The 13128-nt window shown below is 36.7% G+C and overlaps 1 protein-coding gene across 6 annotated transcripts in view; it reads right to left on the reverse strand.

The window, feature by feature from the left end:
- The window catches only part of BTBD10 (BTB domain containing 10), a 59895-nt gene that overhangs the window by 1557 nt on the left and 45210 nt on the right, over positions 1-13128 (reverse strand). For 5 of the 6 annotated variants that reach the window (XM_016225208.2, XM_016225204.2, XM_016225207.2 and 2 more), the window contains 3 exons: positions 11993-12113; positions 4976-5173; positions 2248-2358 (listed from right to left, as the gene is read on the reverse strand). In XM_016225208.2, coding sequence (XP_016080694.1) covers positions 2248-2358; positions 4976-5173; positions 11993-12113 — 430 coding nt within the window. Of the gene's footprint in view, positions 1-2247; positions 2359-2989; positions 3095-4975; positions 5174-11992; positions 12114-13128 lie in introns of all 6 variants that reach the window. The other variant, XM_087821743.1, reaches the window with a different exon arrangement.

Raw genomic sequence — 13128 nt, forward strand, 5'->3', positions numbered from 1 at the left:
TAAACCTAAATCGCATTTTCACATTGCCCTGGGTTTTTTCTTTCCTTTTCTGGTTAAATGACAAAAAGCTGCAGAGATCTCCAGCTTCACTGGTTCTAGGTACTTCTGCACCTAGGTAAGCAAAGCCAATATTTTAACCCCATATTTCATTTTAATGTTACTACTCCCAACAACCAAGCAGTTCACCCAGATTGGCAATTCCAAAGCAGCTTTTCCTAATTAATTATATCTTCCTTCTCTCGGATCATAATCACTGAAAAGGAACAACTAGAAAGGACAATCCTAGTTTTGGAAAATTTTTGGTCATTTACCAGGGAAGGCAATTCTCCAAAAACATCATCTCCTTAGAAATTATTATGCGTCCTTTTCCTCCTTCCTACTAGAAAGAATTGCTAGTTTAGACCAGGGATTGCCAAACATTTTTCCATAAAAGGCCAGAGAGTACATTCTTATTTGAGGCTTGCGGGCCATATAGTTGCTATCTCAACTACTCAACTATCCCACTGTAAAGTGAAATCAGCCACAGACAATACATAAATGAAAGAGCATGTCTATATTCCAATAAAACTTTATAAAAAAAACAGGCACTGGGCTGGATTTGGCCCAGGGGCCACAGTTAGACCATAATCTGAATCAGAAAAAAAAAAGCCTCACATTACGGGGACTCAATTAATGATTATATTGCATAGGGGGATGTATGTAGACAGCATTGGTAGCTAGTATATATATTTAGCCATGTGTGGAGTGAGTGTGTTATGTGGTTGAGGTGAGGAGGGCACAGAACAAGCAGGGCCAAAAACCTTCTAAAGACCTTCTGCAGAATGTCTTCTACGTTTCACACTTCCAGTCACCTACCACCTGAAGGACAGCACTAGAGATCAGAAAGGTCTCCATCTCTATTCCCTCATCCTGGGTTCCTCTGGGGCCATTAGAAAGTCTTCAAAATCTCCATCTCATCTTCTCCACAAAGAATCACCACTCTAACACGTGTAACCACATTACATCCTAGGTTAAAAACCACCAAGTTTTCTCATGCTGAAGGGGAAGGCCCGTCCTCCACAGCACAGTATATAAAGCTTTCTTATAACCCGGTTCTAACCTCCTTGCCATCAGGCTTCAACTGAAATGCCTCCTCCTTACAGAGGCCATCCTTGTTTTCCCAATCTAAGTAGGACCCAGTTGCTTTCTCTCTAGCTCTGAGAACAAACAGCTGTTTGCAAAATGATAGAAGACACACATGGGTAAAACTAATGTGTCAGCAATTTCACTACTTATTTTAAGCCCAAAGCCGCCTCCTCTGCCTGCAAAGACTGTTTCTGGTCATTCTTCCCCATATGTCTCAGCAGCCCATTATAGTAAGTCTTCAGTTAACACTGTCAATAGGTTTTGTGACTTTAAGCAAATGATATAATGAAACAAATTTTACCATAGGTTAACTGATATAAAGAGTTAAGCTCCTATGGCATCTTACCAATGTTGTGATGAAACGACACAATGAAATTGTTCAAGGATCTGCTGTATTGTGATCTCCAACAGCTCGACTGGTCAATGATCACCACCATTATCTCCATATCACCATCACAAACATGTACTGAGAAACTGCTATATGCCAGGCTCTGCTTTGTTTTTCAGGTATCAACTCATTCTATCATCATAATAACCCTATAAAGTATTTATTAAGGCCCTAATTTTAGATGCGGAAACTGAGGCACAGAGAAGTTAAATGCCTTAGCCAAGGTTATACAATTGTTAAGTCACAGGATTTGAACACAAGCAATCTGGCTCCAGAACCTTTATTCTTATTCTTATTTCTTTTAGAACCTTTATTCTTTAAACTATGTCATGTTATGTCAAGAAGGGACTTTTATTCTTACAAAGGGCATTTTAAAATAAAACAAGCATTTAACATGGCTTTTGGAAAAATTCATTTAAATCAAAGTAAAAAGCAATCTGAAAATGTATGGGCTCAGTCAAACGATCATTAGGGTGAGCTATAGCAGAAAAGATAAATTCATATCTTCTATTACTAGGGAATCTTATGGAATAAAAATTTCTAATGGCCTATTTTCTCAGATAAAGAAAGCTGGTCTTTGTTATTTATAGGTCTACTACATGATCATTCGATATAATCATTTCTCTGAGTTTTTCTTAAAGTATTCAAACTATATTCTAAATGAAATTCTATTTTTTTAACCTTGTGTTTTTGTTTTCAAAAGAAAGTTAACAGAATATATGAAAATGTCTTACCTTCTATTCCCAATCTAATCTTCTTAAGACCTCTCTCCTTCAAAACTGATTTGGCCACATCTCTGTTTTCAATGTACTTGAAAAATCTATATAATTTTGTGCTATAAATAACTGAAAACAAAAAGACAAAAGTATTTTATTAAAATCAAAGTACTTGGATATAAAAAATTTATCTTGATCATCAAATGGGGCTCACAACCCTAAAATCCCAAATAGTGGATGCAGTGATGCCAAAGGATGACTAGCCAACATGACAGGACAATTCAGTACAGTTAATGTATAAGCAATACTTAAGTTGAAACAAAAAAAGCTTTAATAACCAATCAGGTAACCCAATCCATAGGAAGAACTCTCCTTCTGAAAGATATATCATATATAAACTTATTGAAATAGGATCTGCCCCAATTTCTTCAAATAAGAGAACCAAAAGAAGACATCAGGATCACATCATTATCAAGCAAGCAAAGTAAAGGACTTTGCTAGGATGCCTACAAGGCCTCGTCTGGAAAGGGGAAAAAATGCCTTGTTAGAGAGTACCTAATGGATACATCTTGCATTTCATGGATTGAGCAACTATTAATAGCTCCCCAAAAAGGCAAAGACCCTCCCCACAAACTGTTTTCCATTCAGGCGAACAGCCCCATTTAATACTGATGTTAAAAATGGCAGATTCGAGCATGTTCTGCCTAGGTTAGTCTGTTTAGAGCAAACTGGCTTTGCAAAGGACAGACATTCCACTGACAACATGTTGAGTCTTCCAAATGTGCTGGGAACTTCAGGGAGTTAGACTGATGGACTTTCCTCGCCTTCTCTCTTTCAGGTGGAGTTATCTCCCTTAAAAGGTGAACTGCAAAGGTTTTTTCAAAAAAAGAAAAAAACACTCACAAACCAAACATGCTGGTTTAAGAGCCAATAAAAGGAAAATACGTATACAGATGCTACTCATGGAGTAAATTTGTAACTACATCCTTAAGATTACTGATATTTTAAGAGAAATATTTTTTGACATCTCAGAATGGACGGTTGCCACATTTAGGAAAATCAGGCTGAAGAGGCTATCTCTGTCTCCTTAAATAAATCTTTAGCTCCCCATTGGCACAAGATGAAACATTTAGACAAATTAAGTAAAAATGCTTTCAGTCCTTTTAAGCTTCAAAGCTTAAGATAAAAACAAGAAAACCAAAAAACACTGAAATGGAAAGCTCACCAATTAAGGAAAAGCCAGGTGTATTATAATCCCTACATCACTATTATGTCATTTCTGTATTCTATGTTGGCTCTACTCTCTTCAAGTCAGAAAGTTTAGTTTTTTTGAAAACTAAAATACAAATTATGTTTGTTCATTCCGATATTTCTCTTCATTTTTGGTAACCTTTCATTTTTCCTGTGTTTTGTTCAACTTTTTATTCCACATACTGTTACAGAAAACCATTGTCAGCAAAGGGCCTAGGAATGAGGAAATAGCAACAGAAATGTCTATTATTACAACTGTCCACAAAAGAATCACTCATTTAAGTATATCATGCAACAAAAACATCTCAATATAAACTCTGAAAAGTGCTACTGTAATTGGTGTTAAAATAACCTTTGAAAGTCTTCTTTAGAAGTCAAAAAGAATACCACTTGGAGTCTGCTTTGTTTTGTTTTTAGAAAAGGGTTAAGTAAAATGGGAAAATAATTAAAGGATTTTGATACAGTCTATATTCCTGTACTTTTTATTTAAACCCCAATCCTTACCAAGTCAGTACAGACTGGAGTACAGAACAAAATGCTGGGCTATTTTACCTAGTTCTTCAAATTATTCTTTTGACTCAATCTATGAAACTGGTCAAAAATACCCTATTGAATTCATCAAGATAAACAACAGTAAGATAAATTTTCTAACAAAAACAATCAAAAAGCACTAATTAGAAAAAGTCTGAAAGTGCAGTAAGAAAAGTTGGTCACTCCTGCTCAAGATACGCTGTTTTGGTCAGAAATACCTAACAAAGCTTCCTGAAGGCTCACTGTATCCTCCAAACACATGTGATATTTAAAAAGGAACATCTTAGAAATTAGTCATTCTCGAAATCAATGAGTTGAAGTTTCTCATTTTATTTTTTAAATATACCTTTATTGATTTCAGAGAGAGGAAAGGAGAGGGAGAGAGAGAGACAGAAACAGCAATGATGAGAGAGTCACTGATTGAGCCCACAACCTGGGCATGTGCCCTGACCAGGAATCGCTCAACCTCTGAGCCACACCGGGCAGGGCGAAGTTTCTCATTTTATATACAAATAAAAATTCACTTTAAAAAAACAGCTTTTTTTTATGATCTACTACTCCAGGATCTACTTCTCTAGGAGGCTTCCAAATTCAAAGGAAAAAATCCATCAAGATCCAGATATTCAACAAAAAGCAAACTACCTCTGTGCTTGTCAGGGGTGGGCACACTTCTTCTGTAAAGGGCCAGATAGTAAATACTTTGGGCTTTGCGAGCCATGCGGTCTTTGTTACAACAACTCAACTCTGCCACTGTAGCACAAAAGCAGCCACAGACAATACAGAAAACCTTTTAAAAACAGGCAATAGGCTGGATCTGGCCCACAGGCCATAGTTTGCAGAGTCCTGGTATAGTTAAGAGTTCAATGTACTTTTTTTATAAAAACTGTCCTTTAATCAATATTATAAAAAAAAAATAGAGAATCTGTAATGATTCAGGAAACAGAAAACATGCCACAATACTTACTTTGTGAATATTCTTCTCCCATCTGGGGTGGATACTCTTCATCCCAATCAACCACATCGTCGTCTGTAAGCACCACTATGTGGCATTCTCGTTCTCCACTCTGGGCACTAGCTACCATGAGAGGCAGGATCATTTCTTCTAGATAAAATTCAAACTGTCTACGAGCACCATCATTTGATAATTCATGCATTAGGGCACCTGAAATGAGACCCACAAGAACTTATTGATTTTTTGGGGGGTGACTGATAAGTAAAAACAGAGCAGAAGCAACACACAGAAGGTCAGATTAGTTCAGTATCTATTTATGGACCCTATAGACAATATCGTGGTTATTCTTTAGTAAACAGAACTTTTCCTAGGAAGAGTTATTATGGAACTGTAGAATTACAGAGCAAAAAAGGGCAAATAAAGGCATCCAACAACAAGCCCCTTTATTTTACACTCCATGATGTAATCTGCCTGAGGTTACAAAACTAATTTGCAAAATCAGAACTAAATCCATCCCCACCCCCATCCCTAGCCCAGGGCATTTTTTTTATTATATTATGTTGTCTTCTATCAGTATATCAAGTATATCTTAAAGTAGATATTAAGGATAATTTTCAGATTATTAATATAAACTAAAGTAGCTCCCATTCCACCTCCCACGTTTTCTTTCTCAGAAAATTATTCACCAGCATTAAAATTTCAGTGTAAAAGGGGTTAGATGAGAAGGGTCAACTGGGATACGGAAGGCAAACGGCCAAGCAAAACAGAGCAAGATACCGGAATTACACGGGCTTCGCACCCTTGAGAAAGGTAAAAATACACTTCATTTCATCCTCAGGTATAGACACAATGAACAACTTCAACTTCCCAAATACACAGCTGCACAAACTCACCTAAATTGACCTAATGTTTTTTCTTTTATTGCTATTTCAAGGGCAATGCCCTATCTCCTTCCTAAGGCTCTACCACCTCAGGAACTACTGGGAGGGTTGGAGAGTCATCTCCCAAGGGAGTGTTTCCCCTTACAACATGCTGTCTAATTATATAACTATTGATCTCTTGGTTCAATCTCTCTCACTTGTCCTTAAAATGCTCTCATCCCTAAGAACCTCTGCTACCTGGTTTTCTTTCTCCTCTCTGGCTGGTTTTCTCTAGTCACCTCTGCCAACTCTTTCTCCTCTAAGGTGTTCACAATTTTAAGTTCTTTGCTCCTCTCAACACCTTAGGCTGAGAATTCCCAAATTTACTTTACTAATTTTGCCTTCTGTAGTCTAGATGCATTATATTCAACTGCCTTCTAGAAACTTCCACATGGATGCCACATCACAGGCACCTCAAACTCTACTAATATATCCAAAATTGAATTGCATCATCTCTACATCTCTCTGCAGTGTTTTCAAAATCAGCAAATAGCATCAGTATCCACTCAAGTTCTCAGAATCATCTCAGAATAGTGCTGGGCATTGACAGGCACAGGCACTTAGACAGTTGTGGAATAAATAAATGAATCCTTGATTCCTCTTTCATCTCTTAAATCAATCATACCAAGTGCTATTAAGTCCACCTCTTAAATACATCTTGAATTATGTCATTTTCTTCTCTGGAAAATGATATTTTCCAAAGCTACCAAATCTCTTATGCCACATGCTTTTCTGCAATGTGACCTTCACATCTCCTTGCAGGAGGTGGAGTCTAATTCTCCTCCCCTTTATCTAGTGGTCATAATGACTTGCTTGTAACCAGGGGAAATGGCAAAGATGATGGTTGATAAATGACTTACAGTTTTGCCGTGATCTGGGGATTGCTCTCTCTCCAAATGCTTCCTCTCTGAACTCAGTCTCCAGTCTTGGAGAAGCCCAAGACACATGAAGAGGCCACATACAGGTAGTGTGTTTGACAGTCCTAGCTGAACCCAGCCTTTGAGTCACCTCAGCCCTTCAATTTTTCACAAGAATAAGGCCTCCGCCATCATAAAGCAGACAACCCATCTCTCTTGTACCGTCTGAATTCTTGACCCACAGAACAAAAATGATTGTACTTTATGCTACTAAGTTTGGAATGGTTTGTTAAATAGCAATAAACAGAACACATTCCATCCCCATTGCCCCCGCCGCAGATCAAGTCATATTAACTTTTATAAAAACTACTGTAAAACCTTCTAATTAAACTCCTCCAACATTGGCTTTTGCCTCTCTGTACAGCCGTACCCCCTTACTCATGGTTTCACTTTCTGAGGTTTCAGTTACCCCCAGTCAACTGTGGTCCAAAAATATTAAATGGAAAATACCAGGAGCATTTGAGATCTTGCTCCTTGGCATATGTTGTCAGTTTGGCTCAAACTCGTAAAAAAAAGAAAGACCCTAGCCAGCTTGGCTCAGTGGTTAGAGCATCGGCTGGAGGACTGAAGGATCCCGGGTTCGATTCTGGCCAAGGGCACGTACCTCGCTTGCAGGCTCAATCCCTGGCCCTAGTCGGGACACATGAGGGAGGCAACCAATCAATGTCTCTCTCCCACATAGATGTTTCTCTCTCTCTTTCTACCTTCCACTCTCTCTGAAAAGCAATAGAAAAAATATCCTCAGGTAAGGATAAAACTTTTTTAAAAAGAGAAAATTCCAGAAATAAACTATTCATACATTTTAAATTGCGTGCTGTTCTGAGCAGCATGAGGAAATCTTCCACTGTCTAGCTCTGTCCCACCCAGAACATGAATCATCCTTTTATCCAGCATATCCACACTGTATATATTAGTCACTAGTAACTGTCTAAGTTATCAGGTTGACCGTCACAGTATCACACGGCTTGTGTCCACATCACCTTTATTTTACTTAATAATGGCCCCAAAGCACAAGAGTAGTGATAGCGCAAGTCAGATATGCCAGAGAAGGTGTAAAGTGTTTCCTGTAAGTGAAAAGGTGAAAGTTCTTTTTTTTAAAATATATCTTTATTGATTTCAGAGAGAAGAAAGGAGGGAGATAGATAGAAACATCAGTGATGAGAGAATCATTGATCGAGCCTGCAACTCAGGCATGTGCCCTGACTGGGAATCAAACCCCAATTGCCTGGATCCTAGGTCGATGCTCAACAGCTGAGCCACGCCCGGCCGGGCAGATGAAAGTTCTTAAGAAAAAATATCATATGCTGAGGTTGGTAAGATCTATGGTAAGAATGAATCTTCTGTGAAATTGTGAAGAAGGAAAAAAATTCATGCTAGTTTGTTGGTGCACCTCAAACTGCAAAAGTTACAGCCACTGGGGGTAATAAGTGCTTAATTAAAAGGCAAAAAATTTGTGAGTGGAATACATGCACAGAAAATGTATATACGTAATATATAAGGTTTGGTACTATCTGCAGTTTCAGGGATCCACTGGGGTTTTGGAATATAGATCTCTCAGATAAGGGGGGAACTACTGTAATTCATTTTCCCCACAACAGCCAAATCTATTTATGTCTCCTAGTTTAAACCTTTCATGGCTTGTACTACCCTTAGAATAAAAGTCCCAAATCCTCAACTTGATCCATAAAGTCCTGTTATGTGAAAAAAGAGGTTATAGGTGTGTAACCTCTTTTAAAAATATTTTTTCTTTAAATACTATCCATATATTGATGATTCTCACATATAAATATCCAGCCCACATTTCTCTCCTGAACTTTAAACACGTACACCTAATATCCCACTAATAAGTATTTCAAACTGAACATGTCCACTGTATTTTCATTTCTTTTAGCTCTAGGCCTTCATTCCTGAGTTCAGCCCTGGTTCTCAAAATACAGTGCTTGCCAAGGAAGAGAATGTGTACTCTGAAGATGTACAGCCTAGTTGGGGAGCTACTAGTTACCACAGGTTTCCTTCACTACATGACAGGTTCCATGACAGAAGATTGAGAATTCAGCCCCTCCCTATACTAATCTTGCCTCTGAGCATACGATTCCTTCTGCTTGGAACACACTTCCTCTTCCCTTTCCTCCAGAAAACTTCCTCGAGCCCCCACGCCTGAGTTAGGTACTGTTCCTACAAGGCCATTTAGCACCCTACTCTTCCTCTAACACCATAATATAATTTACTTGTCTCTTTTCCCCACTATACTACAAGCACCATGAGAGCAGTAAACTTATTTTTTTCTTGCCTTTTATAAACCTAATATTTTCTATAACGTGAGTGCTCAATAAAATGCAGAAAATTGCCCAGCCAGAGTGTCGATCCATGAACCAAGAGGTCCCCGGTTCGATTACCAGTCAGGGCACATGCCTGGGTTGCAGGCTAGACCCCCAGTAGGAGGTGTGCAGGAGTCAGTGGATGGATGTCTCTTTCATCAATGTTTCTATCTTTCTATCCCTCTCCCTTTCTCTCTCTCTAAAATCAATAAAAACATTTTTTTTTAAAATGAAGAAAATGACTGATTACGATGTAACCATTAAACGAGCTGCCATTAAAAAATGTTTATTAATGTAGTTATCCACAATATATTTTTCCATGTAGAAATATAAAATGGCATGTACAATACAATATGACCCTTTAATGTTTCTTTTTTTCTTTAATCTTCACTCGAGGACATCTTTTCCATTGCTTTTAAGAGAGAGTAGAAGGGAGAGAGAGAGAGAGAGGGAAACATCGATGTGAGGCAGACACACCACTGGTTGCCTCCCACACATGCCCTGGACCGAAGCCAGGGATTGAGCCTGCAACCAAGGTACGTGCCCTTGGCAGGAATCGACCTTGGAGGGAGTGTAGACCCTTCAGTCCGTGGGTCGACACTCTAACCACTGAGCCAAACAGGCTAGGGCTGTTTTTCTTTTAATTTACTTTTATTTCCTAATTTTGTTACCTTATTTTCTTAAGGAAACCCTTATTTAATACTGTGTCAAGCACTTTTCAGTTAATCTTCACAACAACCCAGTGAGATAAGTATTACTGTCTCTATTTTAAAGATGAGGAAACTAAGAAACAAGGTTTTAAGTAACTTGCCCAAGAAACCCAGAACTCTCTAGTCAATAAGCATTCAGTACTTTGTATAATTTCTTTTTCAGTTAAGAGACAAACTTAGACATTTTAGTGTCAAGTGTCATTCCAATAGTCAATAAAGACACTTATTTTCAGGAAAAAATTCATATTTGGACTCAAATCTACACTCACAGTATCCTTTTATATTTTTATAAGACTATTTCTGTCTCTTCACATTCTACATAGTTTTGCTTTAATTAAAGTCTATGAGAATCTCTAAACTTTTAGTAACATATATCACAGGTAATCTAGAAATAATTACAAGTATTATTTTAATATCAGAAGTCTAGAAAAACCATACTACATATATTTTACATAAACACTCTTAATTCCATAACATAAATGAAACTTAACAGTGATGACATGGCAAACTATGTCCAAAGGACTACAGAACTAAAATCCAAATCATCTCTAAGAAATTCCAGTGCGTTTTTTTAATCTGACAGTCACCAAAATTCAACATCTAATTAAATGAAGTTAAAACTGTCTCATGAAAAAAATACACTAAACGTAAAGTCTAGGATCTATAATTAGAATAATGAATGCTCATGGTTTGAACTAAAAATCATTTTTTTAAGATGTGAAAAAACAGCAACTTTATTCATGTTTATAGTTGTATGTTCCAGCTATGCAACTATTTGACTTTAAACTTTTAAATATCATTTACATAGAAATGGACTCAGAGTTAGACCATTCACTGTTTTGTCCCACCTACTGATATTTTTATGGACACTTTAAGAAATGTTTGACAAAAATATAATGGTACTTAGGGAGAGGCTTAATAAGGCCACTCATTTTCAGAGTTAGATTACAACTAAGCATGAAGGATAGTTATATTTAAGTATACAAGAGGTGCCTCAAAAATTTTAAATAAAATTTCCCATTCACAGTTTTCAGCACACCAATCTTTGAAACCACTCTGCCAAGCTAGTATTGAGTTTAGATAATAAAGTAAAGATAACCATTATGTCTGGGGCTAACACAAGTCTATAACCATGTATAAGAAACTTCAAAAACGGCTTCCCACTGTTTATATAAAATAAAATGTAAGAACATTAGTTTGAATTAAACACCTTCCATACTCTGGCCCACTTAATTATTCCTGTCTCCTTCTGGTACTGATATATAAAATCTCTGCTCCAACTAGGTTATTTCCAAAGTATATATTTTGCATCTTAATTGCAAAAATCCCAGCTCTCAGAATGACCTCCCCACTCTGCTTTCTAAATCATTCCTATTCATTCTTTACCACATGTATCCTCTGGACTCATCCCCAAACCTTGTAGCCCACAATAACCATCCTTTCTTCTGAACTTCTCCAACCACTTAATATCCAAGTCAATATCTGATAATTCTCATATGCTATTTTGACTTTCTGTATATAATCATCTTTTCTTCTTAGGCATGGAGTAACAGTGAAATGGTAGCTGGTTAAGAATGTTGTGAAAAGAGAATATCAATCAGAGATAAGATTCCAAAGTTCTAGACCTTGCTCTGAGACTATGTTTGAAGTTCCTGAATGAAGTCCCTTAACTTTTTGCATAAATGAAGTCTAGGTACTCAGTCTAAGATCTTTAATGACAAATAACTATTTGTGAGAATTATTTGTATCTTCCACAGTGGGTTAAAATAGTATTTTATATGTTAAGTACAAAAAAATTATAAAATTTTTGTTGATGTGATCTGAGGAATAAAGCCAAACACCACACTTCACCAAAGCCAGGGCTCCCATGCTGGGAGATAAAAGACTGGTGACAAACTACAGAGGAGACAGTCGATGAGGAAATCTGGAATAGTCTATCAAAAAAATAAATTATGAAAGTTGAAAAAAAGTTTTGGAAAGAAAATTGCACAAGGATCTTATAAACATCTCAGTAAACTTCCATAAATAATCTTCATGGTACTAGAATGCTTTACAATTCAGTTAAACAAATATTTGATGTCTAGATAAATAGCACTATTTCAGCCTTTTCATTCCAATATAGTATAACTCTACAAATTACTCACATACAAAACGGCATACTTACTGAGATCTCTACATTTAATAGTACTATATTCAAAAGAGATACAAAGATAGTCACACGCTTCTCTCAGTTCAGGAATAGATATGCCATCAGGACAACGGATTACTCCTGTTTTATAGTAATCCTAAAAAAAGAGAAAGAAAGCAAGAATGCATAAAGCATCTGAAGCATGAGATAGCCAAAACTTATTATTAAGGCCTAGTTGTTTCACTGACTCACCCAGTCACAGATTTAACAGCAGAGGTAAGATAAAAACCTAAATCTTTCCATTATTTATACATCTCTTTTCTCTACTATATCATGCTAATTCATATGTATTTCCCCCTCTACAAATTATTTTTCTATATAACTACCACAAATTTTTAAGTTTTTTTTAAAGGTAAGGAAGTTGAATTAACATATTTTAAGTTACCTTAAATATTACCTAAAGAACTGAGCAAAATTTAAAGTTCTTAGTAAAGAACTTCAAAGTCATATCCAAGTATTAAAATATGTAAAAGAGAACACACAATTAGATATTATTCTTCCAAATACTATCCTTTGGTGCTTCCCATATTACTATAATCAATCAATAGTAATTATTTCAATAAAATGTTATTAGGGGCTACCTCCAAATACAAGTAAGTTACTCCATAGCTGAGTAACAAAAATATTCCTTACTTGTCAACTCCACTGGGGGTGAAACGGAAGTGTGGGCAGCTGAAAGAAGCACTTCCCCCCAAATTAAGATCTGCCCCAAGGCTCCACAGTAACACAATGGAAACAAGATATCGTCTGGTACTAACAACTGGTTGTCTGAGTACTAGCAACTCAATCAAGATTAATTAAGTTGACCCTGAACACCACCACACTTAGGGGTACCAACCGTGCAGTGGAAAATCTGCGTATAACTTTTGACTGCCCTAAAACTTAATTAACAATAGTCTACTACTCACCAGGAGCCTTACCAATAACAGTCAATTAACACATATTTTGTATGTTATATGTATTATATACTGTATTCTTACAATAAAGCTAAAGAAAATTATTAAAATCATAAAGATGAGAAAATGCATCTACTTTATTTATTGAAAAAAATCTGCATATAAGTGGAAACAAACCTGTGTTGTTCAAGAGTCAGCTATACCTTTCCTGTCTGT

This window comes from Miniopterus natalensis, chromosome 11, assembly GCF_054644295.1.
Source record: "Miniopterus natalensis isolate mMinNat1 chromosome 11, mMinNat1.hap1, whole genome shotgun sequence".
Taxonomy (NCBI): Eukaryota; Metazoa; Chordata; class Mammalia; order Chiroptera; family Miniopteridae; genus Miniopterus; species Miniopterus natalensis.